This window comes from Akebia trifoliata, chromosome 2 (genome assembly GCF_017979445.1).
Source record: "Akebia trifoliata isolate Shusen 1 chromosome 2, ASM1797944v1, whole genome shotgun sequence".
Lineage (NCBI taxonomy): Eukaryota > Viridiplantae > Streptophyta > Magnoliopsida > Ranunculales > Lardizabalaceae > Akebia > Akebia trifoliata.
In genome coordinates, this window is record NC_141376.1 from 3,957,631 (window position 1) to 3,976,373 (window position 18,743).

General features: G+C 34.5%; 1 protein-coding gene across 1 annotated transcript; it reads left to right on the plus strand.

Moving 5' to 3' along the window:
• Window positions 1-1,999: 1,999 nt before the first annotated feature.
• On the plus strand, window positions 2,000-9,520 carry LOC147408891 (bifunctional nuclease 1-like). The gene is made up of 10 exons (XM_086423385.1): window positions 2,000-2,466; window positions 2,805-3,109; window positions 3,358-3,528; window positions 3,692-3,741; window positions 5,551-5,607; window positions 5,713-5,778; window positions 5,886-5,960; window positions 7,557-7,675; window positions 8,415-8,506; window positions 9,136-9,520. The coding sequence occupies exons 2-10, from the start codon at window positions 2,809-2,811 to the stop codon at window positions 9,189-9,191; spliced, it is 987 nt and encodes a 328-aa protein (XP_086279511.1). The 5' UTR covers window positions 2,000-2,466; window positions 2,805-2,808; the 3' UTR covers window positions 9,192-9,520.
• Window positions 9,521-18,743: the final 9,223 nt, after the last annotated feature.

Genomic DNA, 18,743 nt, shown 5'->3' on the forward strand with positions numbered 1-18,743 from the left:
TAACTTTTAGAGGTAAAGTAGGATGAGAAAGTGAAATAGAGTAGAATGATGCGAGGAATAGGATGTGTGTAATTTAAGGGTAATGGAAAGGTATTTTTGGAAGGGGGTGTAAATGAGTTATTTATGATTCAAGTGGGTTGAATCTTTCAACTCATTTGGGTTGAGTGTTAGGTAAGTTGAAATGCGTAGGTTTTAATTAGAAGAATGAGGGTGTATGGGAGTAGTTGTAGATTGAGTGTTAGGTGAATTGAATGAAGTGAGTTTTAATTAGAAAAATGAAAGTGTAAAGGAGATGTTGTAGATTTTTTTGGAAGGATAGAGGATGTGGTGACATGTATCTGCTTGTGATAATCTTTGATAATTGGTTATAATTATTGAATTTGGGTTGAGACTTGGGATTGGGATAGTGGTTGGGCTTAGAAATTAGGTTGGATTTGATTAGGGTAGGATTGAGAAGTGAAGTGGTAAGGAGTGACTCACAATATTTATTAGCCCATGAGCCAAACAAGGGACGTTATGCATTTTTTTGAAATAAAATAATTATTTTGAGGGTTTTGGGCCCTTAAGCCTATTCAGATAAAATACGTCTTTTTTTAGCATTTTTTGAGTAGTGCCCGTTCAAATTGGATTGTCTATAGTATTAGAGCGGGCCTTTTTCTCATCCACATCATCCAATTCATATTTCCAAGTATTTCGGCCTTGTACGGCTCACACGTGCGAGGGAGTGTTGAGTTTAATCCCATATCGGATATAAATTGCCTTGTCGCTCTCCTTATAAGTTCTTGGGCCACTCTACTCATTGCCAATTGATTTTAAGTTAGACCCCCAAATTTATCAGATTGTTAGAAAAAGAAAAAGATTTGCAAAATCTCGAAATATTTTTTTGATAATGATTTTTTGACGCCCCCTACGCCCTCATCACAGAATTGTAAATCATTTGTCTTGGGATATTTATAATCATAAATTTTTTCTTGTGTATCTCGAGGCTAATGATTTATGATTCTATGATGGGGAATAGGGACATGTGTCGGAGGGGTGTTATATTATCACAACTCATACTTTTTTTATAGGTAAATTCTCAAAAGATCTCATTTCAAAATAAGATTTTGAAGGAAGTCAATATTATTTCTATAAATAATACTCTTTAATAATTTAGATTTTTGAGTCACTATTTTTTATGAAAATAAAATAAGATAATACAAAAAAAAAATCTTCAGCATTAATCCAAGTGGGGAACGGATTCTCTATAACACCCAGTAGCATGCTTAAACGGTTAAGAGAGTGCCATGTCAACCACAAACTCAAACTACATTGTTTATCAGTAGTTGAAAATTGGAGGTTCAGTGATCGTTCATTTTCATTGTAATGGATTATGTTAAAAATATTTTAAAATTAAAAAAAAAAGAATTATTTTTTCAAATCTGATTCAAATCATAACTCAAGAAATCTGAATTGTTATATATTTTTTTAAAAGTGATGTTTTGTGGATTGTAGAAGAAAAGCTATAGGGCGCTATAGAGGACCCGTTCCAATCTAAGTGATTAAATAAAAATCTTTTCACACTTCACATAAGGCAATAAATATATTGGTTTTCGGATTCTTGAATTAATTTTTATTTTAGCTAATTAATTTTATTTTTATTAAAATTTTGATAAAGACTCTTGTTTGAGTGTGATCAAAAGGATAAGCATTTAACATTAAATACAATTTAGAGAAATCTAAAATTTCATTTGTGAAAAATGGTGAGACACATCTCGAGGAAAATTAAACGGACTGGATCTATTGATGACGTTGCAGAATGTTATCGGGCTCGAAAGTGGAAAATGCTGAGGCATGCGACTTGTCACGTTTTGAGCGACCGATACTGAATTTCTGGGTTTTATCCATAACTGCCTCAAAAGCTATTATTTTCAAAAAATAAGGGTATAATAGTAACTTCACACAACTATGTTAAGAAAGATTAGCTCTTTAGTAGTATCGTATCCGCTACTCCTGCTACAGTTCTCTATCTCTGTGCAAAATTTTCCTTTTTTTTTTTTTTGCTTTCTCTGTCGAATCGATCCCTCGTTTCTCTCTCTCTGATCTTCGTTTACAATCGTTTTAAAGTTCTCAGAATTAGATTCCTTTACTTTAAGCTTCTATTTTCAAGTTGACGATTTGATTATTTTTTCTTCGAAATCCGTGCTTTTTACGCTAATCTGCTGAATTTGGAAAGTTTGGGTGGATTTTAGGGTTTATTTGACTAGGTCGCTTTTTTTTTTTTTAATTCGCGAAGAAGTTCTAGATCAAAAACCTTGTTGATCAATCAAGATTACTCTCTTAAATATCAGTTTTAGTTGAAAATCAAGCTTAAATTGCAAGAATTAGTGATCGAAGCGACTGAGGATCTGTAATTATACCAACTATTGGTGACCGATCACCATATTTTGAGATTTCTGGAGGTTGAAAGCTTGTACAGATCTTCAGGTAGTTTGTTTTCATGTCTACGTTTCTTTTCTTTGTTAATTTGTCTTGGAACCGTTGTGGTTTCAAGAAAAAGCCAAATTTTGTTTCGAGGATTATGTAGTTGGTTAGCCTTTTCTGCTAATTTAGTTCTGTTTCCATGTTTTCTTTGTGATCTTCAAAGATTTAAGAATTATAAATTCATAATCACTCAATTCTAAAATATTCTTCTCTTTCGAACTCTGACGCATCTGAATTCTGTACAAGTGTTAATCTTGCTTAGTTTTACTAATCGTTAAAAATAAATTTTTGTTGCTAAGTTTTTATTTATTTATTTTCTGTCGTGGATCTTGTCTCGGAAGTGAGATGGCAACTCTCCAGGGATCGCTATTTTACCCCGCAGTCCGTGCGAAACAAGTGGGAATTTATACTTTTCCATTGAAAGTGCCCATGATGAAAGCTAGAATCCTTACAAGTGGATTCTGGGGATGTAGAGGGAGCTTCAGGGGCGGAATTAATGTTGGGGCTCTTTCTCATCAGGCCAATGTGCGGAAGTGTAAAACTGTTTGGTGTACTTTTAGTTCTTCTTCGAATGATAGTGGCAGCGTGGAAGAGAATTTCAATGAGAATGATGAAGAATATGTGAACTCAAGTGTAGTTGAAGCTGGTATGCTTGTCAAATAATCAACCAATTTTCCTTCTATCCCATTGAATTGTGCATTATGAATCCCCCCAACCACACACACACACACGCACACAATTCATTATATCACGTGTTCTTGTTGATCAATTATAAAGATTCCAGAGATGTTGATTTTATTGTACATTGTTCTTCTTATAAGTTCTCGAGTTCTAAACTAATTAAAATTTTATTTTTTCGCTTTTATTGTTTTCTTTATGGGTTCCTTAATGAAGTTGAGGTGAAAAGTGGGGCAGATGGTTTCATGGTAAAAATGCGAGATGGTAGGTATTTAAGATGTGTTCATAACAACCCTCAGGGCGGACACCTACCGGATTATGCTCCTCATCCTGCCATTGTATTGAAGATGGAAGATGGAAGCGATCTTCTTCTTCCTATTATTGTCTGTACGTATTTATATTCTTGAAGATAATCTGCATTTAACTATTGGAGAAAAGTAAATTCCAAGAAAGGAAAAAATATATCTTTCCTAGATTTCAAATTAGATGTTATCTTCCCAAATCCCAATTTTCGCCTTTCTAACAAGCGTTTGTTCACTTTTGCTTACAGTGGAGATGCCAAGTGTGTTGCTCATGGCTGCGGTTCGCAATGTTCAAATCGTATGATTTTCAGTTCTTTAGTCCTCTTTCTTTTTGGATTTTTTTTTAGGTAAATGCTTGATTACTAGTTAGTGACAGGTTATATGGTTAGTGGGTTAGCATAAGAAGTATGGGTTCAAGGGGGTTTGAACCTAGGACGCGGGTACAACTCTCCACGTGTCTTACCACTTAGCCAAGTGGCACTTCTTATTCTCTTTCTTTTTGTTTCCTTCACTTCTCATTAAATCATCAAATTTATACTTTAGGATCTTCTTGACCCATTTTCAATTGGTCTATTAAATGCAACATTCCAAGAACCAAACTGATGGTTGGATTGAAAACTTGTCAAATGGATCAAATTGTGGTCAGGTGTTGTTTCAAATTGGTTGTACCGGTTTGTATTTCTTAAGGATTTTAATAATATTTTGATTTATGTATTTGCAGAACAATCAAGGTCCACTCATATAATACTTTTGCGAGTTTTTTATTTGGCAAACCCATAGCAATTTAATTATTCTCCTAAAGTTGAGAAAAATCTCTCCACATCTTATCCCCTCCCCCGGCTCCGGTTCCATTTAAACATCATAAGAGCGCTACAAACACAATTAATTACAAGACAAGCCATCTCTCAGAATTTCAGCCACTAAAATATTTATATCAGTATAATACACAAATTCCTTTTATTTATAAAATATTTGAAACTCTCACAACAATATGTCTCTGTTAAATAACTGTACAATTCTTGTGCCAAAACCAAAAAGTCAGGATAAAAACTTGATGTCCCTATTCTATGGAAAGATTGATGTTGTACCCCTAAAATGCTTTGCTAGACATCTTTTGGACCCATCAACTCATGAATAATTTTCAAATATTTTAAAGTCTTTCCCACTAACGACCATCTCGGTTGTTGATTTTTAGTTTGGATTTGAGAATTTGAAGTGTGATTTTTGGCCTTGGATATGATCATTTTGGGATTACTCAAATGTGATGGTTAAAAGTCACTGATAAATCTGATTTTTCAATTATAGATCCACCAAAGGATAGGTTGATAGATTTACTGATTAGAACCCATGAAAAGTGTGATATGTGTGGCATATTTTGATGTGTGAGACATCAATATTTTGTATACCATGGTTAACCTCAAATTTTTATCATGGACTTTTTTTGGTTACTAGTGGGGTTGGAGTTGGACAGGCTTATATTAGGGAGTAGTGCTCTGAGTTATGTTTAAATGCATTTGAAAATGAAGGGCATTTAAAATAAATATGTTTATAGGGTCCACTCGAAGGGGAGTTTGTAAGTTGTAACGAAGTTGATAAAGCAAGGTCTGGAGAAGGAGAAGTTGTAAATACTAAATAGTACTTATGTTTGAGGTCTGCCCAGTAAAAGACATTTTTTTTTTCTCTTTTCTTTCTAGCTAGGGTCTGAAAAAGGAATTTTTGTGATCTTTTAAATAAATTTCCAAAAGACGATCTAGTTAAATTTTTGGGATAAATATCACCCCATATTATTCTTATTTATTTTACTAGAAAGATATTATTAAATTTTTACTATTAATGTTTGATTAAGGAAGAACCTTCCCATTATTGAAGTTAAATTGCAAAAACTTATCTTAAAAAAAGGTATTTTGATAGTTTGTGTTGTAATTCTTTTCATAAAAATCAATGGTTCATTTAATTCGACAGTTGAGTTAGCAGTTCCAGAAAAACTAATGGTTCCTTCATAAATGCCGATTCTATTTTGAACCTAACCAGGACATTGGTCAGACCACCTGTCTGGACCTGTTTTTAAAACACTGATCAAATATCGAACTTTGTTGTTACCCCACAGGCCAGACCAACTCTATATCACATAATGAAGGAGATGATTGAGAAGATGGGATACACTGTAAGTTCTATATAATGTTATAAACCTCATAACTCTGCTACATTTATGCTTGGTTCTTCGATATTTTTAGTGTGATATGCCAATGAGGTGCTTTTCTTCTTGCAGGTAAAACTTGTCCGTGTCACCAAGAGAGTACATGAGGCTTATTTTGCCCAGTTATACCTCGCAAAGGCAAATTCTTACTTCATTCTTTTAATTAAAAAAAAAAAGTTACTTATCAAAAAAGAAAGTTCCAAATAAATAAATGTTTGGCTTATATGTTTTGGTCATGATCACAGATTGGTAATGAAACAGAGATAGTCAGCTTTGATCTTCGACCTTCAGATGCTATTAACATTGCAGTAAGATGCAAGGTATTTCTTTTGCACATGTCAAACTTTACATATGGCTTTTCATTTATGTTCATCTATGGAAAGGTTGGATTATAAAAGTGTAGTTATCGTTGTTATATCAAATGTTTCGGACATTGAGATGTTAGTAGAGGCTAGACTAACAAGCACCTTGAGGCATAGGGCATAGGCCTCACATGCGTAGATTTTTTTAAATAAATAATATTACATATATAAATAATTAATGTTGAGAAATTTCTAGTCCACATAATCGAATTTAGAGTTTTACCCTCCTTCATTATTAATAATATATTCTATATTATTTTATATGTCAACAAGAAATGGATATTTTGTATTTGAATATCTGACTGGATTAACATTAAGATTGTTGATCTTGTACTTCAGCCATCCAACTCCAAGTTTCCTTTATCTGCCACAGCCAACTAGTATTTATACAATTGTGTCACTACACTGGGATTTTTTGAGGTTTTTGTGCTGAACAGTTTTGGATTTCTCGTCACTTGGCACACTTGCCTTGTGTCAAGGTAATATTTCTAGTTAGGGGAAGTGAAAATATTTGTTAAAACAATCCATCTTCCAAAGAGGAGCTACTGAGATTAAATTAGAACTTTCGAAATGAACTTTGAGGTTTCAGCTTTCAGGAGTCATGACGTCACTTGAGATCAATATTGGAGACTAGATCAATTTTTTAAACATGGAGACGTGGAAAGAGGCACTTCAATGTCCTAATGCGTGAGGTGTAAGCCTCATGAGCACTTATTTTAAATGACCAATAAAAAAAATTAAATAATTGGGCAAAATTATGGAAGATAAAACTTACAAAATTATGGAAGATAAAACTTAAGAAAAATTGTGAAAAAACATTTATTTATTTCCTATGGAGAAGGCCTGAGGCTTCCACTTTTTTCATGTAGCGGATGAACCTTATACCTTGTTAGCTTTTACGCATTTTTAATGAGGCAAAGGGTGTGTTAGGAATCCTCAACTTGAGGTGAGTTGGGAACCATAAGCTTGCTTTTAGAACACTGGATTATGCTGATAATTTGGCCTAATCTTCTGGAAACTCTAAAATCCACTTAATTTTTGTGGATTTGTGTCTTCTTTGCAGTGGGTGGTGCCAAGTCCCTGTAACTGTTCAACATATTGTTTTGGATATGTAGTATTGTAAAAGAAAAATGTTGCAACCATTGAAAAATGTATTGGATGCATGTATGTTTTGTTGTGCTGCCATTTGACTAGCTGCAATTTAATATTAAATACATTCTTATATCCGTCATCTAACTTGTGGCATATATTTATGTTCTTGCAACTGTGTGTTCTTGTGTTCGCTTGTTACAAAGCTTTCTCTATGCCTCCTTTAAGTTTAACCCATATGCAGCTTAATATGGTGCACATGTAACAGATACTCCATAAATTGTGACTATGCAAATGATTTTTTTTTATTTATTATTTATTGTTTATTGTTCCTGTTTCTCTCATGCTTCTTTATGTTCTTATTTGTTTTGGTTTCATCCAGTTCCTTTCTTGTATTATTATGAGGATAATGCATGCTTATAACTGTGTTAATGGCAAATTATGATGTTTTTGGATCATGTACAGGTGCCCATACAAGTTAACAAGTATTTGGCATACAATGATGGAATGAGAGTTGTTGAACATGCAAAGTTGGCTGCACGAGCCCCTCTTTCAGACGGCTTGTTATTCACAGAACTGGATAGGTAGAATCAAGAATTTTATTTATTTTTCTGTATTTTTATCCAGCGGAGTATCTTTAAGGAAACCAAAATATAAAATGACTTGTGTTCTGGAGATGGAATCAGAAGAAAAGAAAAAATGGTTGCCTATACATAAAAGTCTGAGATCCAGATTGTGTGTTAATATTTGTTTAAAAGCCAAGTATTGCCTGTCTAAGCTAGTGGTATGCACTTACGTAAGATGTTGGGCTCTGTTTGGAAACTGTAATTATAGGGCCAGCCAAGGTAAATGCCAGCCATGCACTCAGTTTACGTGTTTAGTGAGGACAATGCCCTGTAGCCTATTTCCAGATTGGATGTCATTTAGTTGAATAAGTTGAATAGGAAATCCGGAATCCAGATCTCGTAGAAACACACTGGGGGGGAGCAAAATCCATATCATCTAGCAAATATGGGAGTGTCAATTTGTTAAAAAGATCATGTTCTAAAGTTGAAAAGTTCTCGAAATGCTGCATGATGCCAATTGGGGGGGAGCAGAATCCATATCATCTAGCAAGTATGGGAGTGTCAATTTGTTAAAAGATCATGTTCTAAAGTTGAAAAGTTCTTGATATGCTGCACGATGCCAATGGTTAGTGTAAGATGTTATGGCGATCATTAACATATCCTTGTGAGGATATTCTAGCAAATTTAGGATAAATGTTCTTGTAAATTGTGCATCTGTTATTGGTGACAGTCTGATGTGAATTCGTAGTACTTACAGGCCTGATGGTCAGCCCTGTGTTGAAGCCAAAGAGTTTGATCTTATTCGCAACATGCTAATTGCCGCTGTTGAAGAACGCTATAGAGATGCAGGTATGGGTTTTCATCTATTTCCATTCCAGGTAATTTGTCTACAGGAAGATGGAAATTATAATGGTCTTTATGAGTTTTGTTTACTTCACAAAAATCAATCAAAGCATGATTTTACAAATGAGAAAGTTTTGGTATTAGGTTGTAGTGGCACCCTACCATGGATGGTGCACCTCACTGCATCCTGTTATTGATGTGTGCTCATTAAGAACAGATGATCTCTGGTACTTGGCTCCAACATCACCTGAAAGATGATCCTGATGATAAATGTAAACATTTCATAAGATTATCCACCAAGTCAGGGTTTGGAAATAAGTTATCAAAGGAAAAAATTTGAAAAAAAAGAAAAAAGAAAAAAAAAAGAAACAGCAAAATTCAGAAAGTTTGTGATGCAAAGTAACATTCATTATATCCGACCATCTAGGGGATTCCTAGGTTAGAAATCAACCATATAATATGGTGAACATTCTTTCACATAAGATGGTGTGGAAGAATGCAGTTTCAGCTCTATAAATGACAATTCTTTTAAGACTTCATCTGTTCCATTTGTGTTCTTTCAGTTTTGGTTTCACTCTTTCATGTACCTGGCAAATTTTAAATCCTGAACTTGCATGGTTTCCTTCTCTGTGCAGCTCAATGGCGAGACAAGCTCACCCAACTTCGGTCCAAAAAACAGAAGTGGGCATGACAGGTGGATGCCATCTCTTCTGTTGATCATTTTCTCAATTGATTGGGTTACCAACAGTGTTGTTACCGTTTCAGTTGCCTAATGTTTGTACATAGTAGCTATCATTGGAAGCCAGATAGGGTCAGCTTCTCTAGTGAAATTTGGTGGTATCTCCTCCCTCCCCTACCTCCATGTATTTAGGAGTCTGTGAATATCTGTATAGTCGCAAGTTTACTCTTATAATGTAATGTTGAACACACTATATATCTTTTCTGCTGGTTATCCCTCTTGTAGTTCCAACATGTAAACTTTTAAAGCTGCATATAATTTTATACCACCCTAGAATGTTCTGATTTGGTCTCTATGGCATGGCATAGCTGCAATTGCACTAAACCTGTTCACATTGCATTCAAATGCATTTAGTTGCTTCATCTGTAGGAATCAGACCCGCCTGGTTCCCACGCTGTAGGAAATCGTGGTGAATTATTTTACGGAAGTGCATCCGGTTCTACCATCAATGTAATATCCCATCACATTAATTTGACTTTATTATATTTTCGTTGGTTCCCAGGAAATTAATCAATGGGAATGATTAGGCAGTCACAGATTGTCTTCTCTGAATCTCCTGTACTCTGAAATTCATTCATGGTGGGTGGCAGTAGAATCTGGATTATATCTTTGGCTGCTTTTTTTTTTTTTTCCTTAGGTTGCAAAAATGGTTGAATCAAGAAAGAATGGTGAAACTAAAAATTTAGGGTCGTGCCTAGGTGCCCCAACTGTTGGTTGGCAAGGTATGTTAGCTGGCCTTGAGATTGAAGATGGAAAGATCTGGCCCGGACGTGCTCCTTGGTGTGAAATGTAGGGTTTTGCATGTTACCACGGTGGGATTAAATGTTACATTGTATCAATGGCCCGAATGAATTATCCATTCACTCAAATATATTGTAAAGTCGACCAAACCCAAGGGCTTGGCCTAGTGGCAAGCCGAGCCTTGTAAGCTCCTCTTGAAGGGTAGTTCATGTGTTCGAAACCCCATGAAGCAATGAATTCCTTGGAGCCGCCCTCGGGGTCCAGTTGACCCTCGTCTCATCCGAAGGGTGAGGATTTCCACTATTAGAAGAAAAAGAAAATTATATTGTAAAGTTAACCAATGAGTGTTCGGCATAGTGGCCAAAGTCTCCCTCCAAAAGGGAAAAGGTTTTGAATTTAAGCCCCCACGTTGGCCACCCGCAAAGATTTATCTTGGTTTACCTGATATGTGTTGTAATGCACGTACCGAAGCCAATTGCCTCACCCCTGCATAAATTTCATACTTTCCCCACGCAAGAATGCTTCTTTTGAAATGGGCTTTGGGATTACAGACCCCATTTGCAATTGGTGCTGCTTCTATTTTTTGGTTTCTTTCTGGTTAAATCATTTGTTTAGAAGATCCTGGAGTAGAAAGTAAGTATTTGGGATCTTGAGTTGGAAGTGGGTTTGATGAAGATTTGCAGCACACTTGGGAGATCTGTCTTGCAGAATTTGTTGTCGCAGATAATGATGATGATTATTATAGTGGTGCTGATGAGGATTTGCAGAACACAATGTTCTTAAACTCAATCTAATAGAAATCCCTTTTCTAATTGTTGATCCTTTTCTTGGACTTGGAGGTTGTAGACGAACACCTCTGCGGAAGTTGATTTGCAACTTTGAATTTAAGATGATTAAGAGTAGAGGGAAAAATAAAGCACTATTTTTAAGGTTGCAAATGGGCGTATGAAATTTGGTTTGTGCTTCACCCGAGTCTTCTCTGTTCCTGAGTTAAATCGCCTATTCTGAGGAACCAAAATTGATGCTGACCGATTCATAAAAAATACATAAGTAGCGTTTAGACATCCATTTTAGTTTAAAAAAATCATTTTAGCTGCGGACCATTTTGGATCTAAAATTTCTGTTTCATCCAAATCTCACCAGTAATCTTTAATTGAACATGATTGATCCAAAAATCATATAGATCAAAATTATTTGAATCCCTCCCAGTTAAAATAGCTAGTGTAAATTTTGATAACCCATTAATTTGTAAATAAGCAAATTTTACAATTTACACTAAAAAAAAAAACCTAGAAAATCCATGAAAAATGACATTTTTCACATGGAAAATAGGGTGAAAAATGAATTTCCATGAAAAATGACATTTTTCAAATGTGTGATTGCACATAGAAATGAAAATTCATTTTCCACCCCAATCAAAAAGTCCACCAAAACATGGATTTCACTTTCCCACCCATATGGGTGGGAAAATGAAACCCACTCATATTTTCTATCTCCAATTCTTCCCCACCCATATCTTATTCTTCCCTACCACCACCATTACACTAACTCCGTCGTCGTCACTATCGCCGTCGCCGGCCACCTTCTCTCTCTCCCTCTTTTCTTCTCCTTCTTCTCCATCACTCACCTTCGCCGCCACCACCACGACGTTCTCCCCTCATCTTTCTCATCATTTTCTTCCTCACTTACCTCTGTCACCGCCACCATCACTATCATGTTCTCTTTTTTATTCATCGTCACCTTCTTCCTCACTTACTTTCACCTTCGCCGTTGTCATTGTCGTCATTGCCACATCCTCCCCCCTCCCTCTTCCTCTCTTCCTCCTCTCATATTCTTCCTCCTTCTCCTCCTCCTCTTCTTCTTCTTCTTTCTCATTTTTTTTTGATGATTTTATCCAAGTAAAATCAAACAATAGAATTTGATTTTTCAACCTACCTATTTTCCATCACTATTTTTTCATGGATTTCAAATTTTATGGAAAGTCACTTTTCATGCAATCAAACATACCCTAATTGTTTTTATAAAAAAAACATGATTGGAAATGTATATTTTACTTTAGTTGAAAGTAGAGATGGTACAAATAGGGTTTTCAGAGTTGTAAGAGAGTCTCGTGTTGACTATGTCTCTTCCATTTATACACACCGCCCGAAAAATAAAAAAAAAGAAAGAATTGTAATAGAGTTCGATTTTTTTTTCTTTTTTAAACAATTAGAAGTTCACTTCCAAGTGTGTAGAGTGAATATGAGAACGGCACGCTCCCATGAAAAATCCATTAATGCCGAAGATAATTAATTATTCTTATGAACTTAAATTTTGATGCATTCCATTAAATAATGTATTATGACACATTTAATTTTACCAAATAACCATAAGATTTCCAAACACTCTATTGTTGGTGATAGAGTGGAATTGCATACTTTACTTATAGCAATAATAGTTTTGATTAGTGATATAAAACTGTCATAAAAAATTGATCAAGTCAATGAGTAAGAATCATTTAAAAAAAAATTATGATCAAATACAGTAACTATAAATCATCAATAAAATTGAATATTTGTATATAAAGGGGAGTGCTCAAAGGGCCTAAAGAGAGCCAATCATTTTTCAAAACATGGGTTGGAAGTTTTGGAATGGGCTGATTTTTTGTGAGGATGATCTCTATGATGAAGAGATCATCCCCACCAAAAATCAATTCTAACCCTAGTTTACAAGTTGAAGAATTGTGGACCATCCGATTTTTGTAAATCACTTTTGATGTGGTTAGAAGTTTCATAGTGGTCTGAGTTTTGGTGAGGATGATTTTCTCATCATAGAGATCATCCTCACAAAAAATCAACCCATTTGGAAATTTCTAACCCATAGGTTAAAAAAGTGTTTGGCACAATGTTTGGCTCTCTATGGGGCATCCATACGGCACCCACATATAAATATTTAACCTTTTGATTTCTACAAAAATATTACTTATAGCCAAATGAGTTGTGTTACGCTGACTTATTGTGTATGTGAACACCCTTGTGAAGCTCACTTAGTAATTTGGTCAAACACTTATTGAATATTTAACCAAACACCTTATATACTATACCTTCAAAGACCTTGTTTGATAATGACAATGAAGGGTAACCCAACTAATAGTAGTAAATGCAAAGAAGCTAAATAATCACACAAAGAAAACAGTAAAAACACAATATCCACAATACGAGATTTTATGTGGTTTACCTAAAGATTACATCAACGGAGGTATGAGTGTTAGAGCTTGATTTCACTATGAAGACAACAGAGCAAATCGATACAAGAACTCCCTTTATTATTTAGATTCACATTCTTCTAGATCTCAATTTTTTCAAACCTCTCAACCTCTCCTCTCTTCGGTTTCTTTCTTTCTCTATTCTTTTTTTTAGAAAAGACTTAGATTTAAAGTTAAGACTTCTTGCAAGAAAAGAAAACAAAACCCCTTTTAGAAACACTACATAATGGGTCACTTACATAAGTTACAAGTTCAACATAAATTACCTTGGACTGACCAAAAAATACATACATTCGGATCGAGCCCAATTGATTTTGAGCCATACTTTAACATGATTGACAAAGGCAGAGCTCCTAGCCTTACTAAGGCTTTTGGGCACGCCTTTTGGGGTAATCACCTAGCCAGTTTTTCCCTTCAAGTGGTACTTCCCAAAGCCTTAATAAAATTAACTTGGTCTAGATTTAGTGGAAGAACTTGGTCCGTCTAGACTTTGTGCATTTTTTAGTTGATTCGTTCAGTTGATAAGTAGACTTGATGACTTGCCAAATTGGTTTGGTGAACTGATTTCATCGAGATTTGTGCTGAGTCATCTTGAAATTGACTTGACTTGGTCAAATTTGAGTCAACTCTACGAGTTTTAAAACTATGCTAAAAACCATCAATTGACCCTTAATACTAAATAGTAGTGTTGATAGCAACTTCAAGTGGATTAAGATTGGTGGTGGTCCCAAGCTTGAATAAAGTCATACAGAATCAATTTGTTTTCCTTTGGTTTCGCTTGTCTTGGATTTTGGGTAGCCAAAAACCATGGGTCTTCAATATTTAAGATTTATGTAATTTTATTTCTCCCTCATGTTATATCATTGATGGGAAGAAAATATAGAGAGAATCTAACTAAAGTTGGACTTAATGGACTCCTACAAGGTATTATTGACAAGATGGTGAATCATATTCCTTGAAAACATTTCATAAAATTTCTTTTCTTTTCTACTTGAAAAGTTATTAATTTATTTCTAAATATATTTTCTCTGTACGAGTTGCTTGAATGGTAAATTAATCTGGAGCTTACATATGGTTAGTAGTGGGTTCGTGGGATACAACAAACCATGTACTAACCAATATGTGTGCTAATTCTTTGGTGATTTCTAATGAATTGGTGGGTACTCTTAGCAAAAGTTAGTGTGGCAATAGAATCTCTCATATCCATGTGAATCCCAACAATACAAACATGGAGTAATAATTCTAGAATTTTAATATTACAGTTGTACTTGTAATTTGCACGCTTAATTATACGTATCGCACAATTTAATCAAACTAGTGAACATGGGGGAACCAAAACCACAAACCCAAATTCGAACTGAGCGTCTAGACCATCTTAGTAATATTAGAGGCAATGATGGAGCAAAAAGGGAAATAGGAGGGCCTACCGTTGAAAAGATCGTCCACATCATATACATGGCTGGTTCATTTCCAACATAAAACATATGAAGGTGTAAGGTAAGGTTACCTTTCAATCATTCAATGAGACTTTTATGATGTGAGAGTGGGTGGTGATATTTTTCCTAAAATCGTTCCTCCGTTACTAACTCAATAGCTAAACCATTGTAAACTTTGTGATTCAAGTAAGGACATTTTTACCACCTATACTTAATTTACCTTAGTGCCAAATTACTTTATGGCACCCACCATGATTTGCGTGTTTGTGATTGTTCTTGGTAATGGTTTTAAATACCCCAATTTCTACACAATGAACTAGTTCTAGAAAGCTTTCATTGAGGTTTTAGGATTGAATTTATATAAATATTTAATTTAAAATTTTACATTAAATTTATCTTTTTGAACGATGAGAATCTCTATCGGAAAAAAATATTCATGATGAATACGATATTATTTATGTTGAAATTTGATTTTTATTGAGAATTCTTGGATCTTGATTACATAACTCATTTGATTTATGTAGATTTAAAATATTCTTGAATATGGAAATTTAATCAATCAATCCAAAAGAATATATCTAATTGATCATAATTGATGAATCAAAGATTTGTACGATATGTGATTAGAAACACCATAGCATTGATATAATGTATCTCATGCACATTATTATAAGGCATACACCTTATCTCTATCAATTTACATAAGTCTCAATAAGCAACCTATAATATAATCGATTTCATCCCTAATGATGAATCGAAAGTCTGCACTTCAAGAAGAAATAATTGCATCTATGTTGATCATAATTGAAATCAAGGAGATGAAAGAACCATCTACATGTTGCCTTATCATGCCTAGGAGAGTGAATTGGAACATCCTGAGATCGTGGAAAATCTCTCCCATCCTCAAGGAATCCGTGACTTTTCAATTTGATGATCTAATTAGCTCTTATTTTTCAAAATACTCGATTACAATTACTCGAGCAATCCATGCAGGTTTTACTAATTATGAAGACTAATATTAATACGAGTCAAAAAGCATTTATGGTTCCTACATACTTTCACATCAAGATGTGTGATATGAGGTACAATCTTGACGTCATTCCAGCACGACTAAATCATAAATCCCACATGAAATGCAATCTTAAAAATGAGATTACTGTTAATTAAAAGAGTCAAAATTCTCTCATGAGGTAACACCAATGAAGACCCACATAAAAGTGTAGATAAATATAGCTAGAGACCCCATATTTGGTGGACTCATCACAATGCATATAATTGAAGTCTAAAATAAACCAAACCTAACCTAATAATCTTGTTGGGAGAAGGGACCAATTAAATAGCTCCCACAGGCCACAACAATCATCCCAAATACAATAATTAATTTGAAGATGGGTCTTGACGACTGTGATGATATATTAGTTAAATCAACATTAGTTTACGTGATGTGGGACCCATATATGAGTCTATCTCAAGCCTTCACATCCCCACCTAATCCAGAGGTTTCGTTTAAAAGAAAGGATGGGACCATTAAGAGATTGAGACTTCTCCATATAAAGCTTTTTAAAGTCTCTTCAGACGTTTGTGTGGGGCTTGGAAAGTAGTATAAGTTTGAAAAAAATGGCTAAAACGCGTATGTTATATTATAATATTAAAGTAAATAAACTCTTGAAATGGAATCACTCGGATGCCACTCAACCGATATATCGGCATATAGATCTCGAGAGATATTTTGTGGGGTTTGTGTTTGGTGATGAAGTTTAAGTTAAGCATCGTTGGTTTAAACAAGAGCAGCTTTGTCGTGGTACCAAGGATTAGTCGGGGGTGCTCTAAGAGGGCTCGATTTAGTTCTATTTTGAAAATAACTTTTCAAATTATATAGTTATACAATTTCTAATAGATCACATAAATGAATAATGTGCTGATCTACTCGGATTTATTTCCATCGAGTACTTCACTTGTAAAATGATCCGATCGTTGACCTTTTATATTCTTAGGTTGACATAAAGCTTTTCTTTTAGAGTTGGATTTTTTTTTCCTAGGCAATGATATTACCACAATATTATGTTACAACTAAACACAAAACATAGTCCTATTATATGGTGTTATTTTACAATAATAAATTCGTGATGATGTTTATTCTAACAACATGGGCAGGTTGGAGGGTTAATCCAGGCTCAACCCAATTAGCAAAACATGAACTCAATTCAACCAATTCAACCAACTCAACCCTAGGGCCTAAGCTCACTAATCCACAGGCCCAACCAAAGTTTGATATTCTAAAATTGGGTTGAGCTCTGATTAATCTAAATTAGATAATTTTATACGATTTGGATAGGTTGGAGTCGTTGAATAGCCTCGATTTTATTTTGATTAGTAAATTTATATATATATATATAAAGAAATACAACATAAAAAAGAAAATCACTAGAAAATATAATCGCATACAACCTTTAAATCCATCTTTGAGAGAGTATTTGGACAAATCATGCTACAACAATACCTACATTAATAATATCCAATTGTATACAAGCCATACTAATAAGATGCAACAAAGTAGTTAAATAAAAAAAATCTATAACTAGTGTGTGTATATATATTAGTATATAACATTGAGGTTGGATTGAGTTGAATTACTCGAATTTTTAATTTGAATTGAAGTCGGATTGAGATATTCTAATTCAGGCTCAACTCATTTTTTACATAACTCGATCCATGCTCACTCATCAATCAGATTGAGAACAATTGAATTCGGTCCATAACACAACGATGCGGTTATATCATAGCCCGATTTTTATTTGGAAAACTTTTACTCAAAAAAAAAAAATGGAAAAATGGCTCAAAAGAAAATTAGGAGCTAATCTCGGCAAGTGAGAAGAGAGAGAAAGAGAGAGATATTTGACGAACCAATGGTGAAGATTGCGGCAACGCGTAGCAGTTGCTTGTGTGGAGAAAACAACGTCGAGTAGTACGTGTTAACTACCAAGTGGGACCCACGCTGGTTAAATAATTTTCGTGATATGGACGGTTGTGATCTTACGCGGACGATGCAAGGCAATAGATTTAACAGGTGTCATCATCTCTCTCCTCCATCCCGGATTTCCCGCCATTTCAGACAATCCACGCAGTTTTGTCTTATTAATCTCAACTTTAAGCTCTAACCGACGGTTTTCTCGTTGGCCGTTATGTATCCTAATTTTCTTCACCGTTTAAGTCAAAATCCTGAAGTACCCCTATCTTGTTTGTAAATCACCAAAACAACCACACCAAGGACTATCAGGGTTCAACACCAAATTTAAGTAAATTCTTCATTCCTTCAAGTGGGTCCTACAGATATATTTAATATTCAAAAAACTGAAATAGCAATAAGTAATGAAAAAATTACAATTTTTATTCTCAGTTTCCCAATTTTTTCTTCTTCATTTACCTTCTAAGAATTGTAAATATTTCTATTGTGATAAAGCTACATATATCATAGGAGGTGGTTCACATGAGTCAAATTATGTCTGTCTTAGGTCTTAGAATAAGGTGTGCAAGGTATGAAAATTTATAAAAAGAAAAGAATGTTTGAAGGAAAAATTATGTTGTATGGCTCCAATGACATAAGACATTTCAAAGGGATTAGCTTGGAAGTTGTTGGCAATGGGAGTTGAAGGTCATATTGGTTAAGATTATGAATCCCATGAGGGGAGGAGGAAAGATCTCGAGAAAATACAGGCAAGTTGTAGGAGGACCAATGAATCGATCGGTATTGTTCATGCACAAGTCATTTCTGATCACTAAAAGAATGGATTTTTGCACCATTGATAAATTTGTCATTGTCACAATTACAAGAGATGTGACGAACCTCTTTTCTTCTCGTTCAATAAGCTTGTTTTTAATGGGTTTAATAATTCGGTGTTAGTAGAAAGCAAATCAGGGTCTATGATATCATCAAGCAAATACTTTACCAATTAAACTAGTTAGCATAAGTTTTACTCCATATAAATACATTATTTGTTTTTTATTTTTTGTGGGTATTTTCGTCCATCGGGTGAGATTATATTCTCATGATTACACCTACCGCTCCCTCGGAAAGTTTTGAGT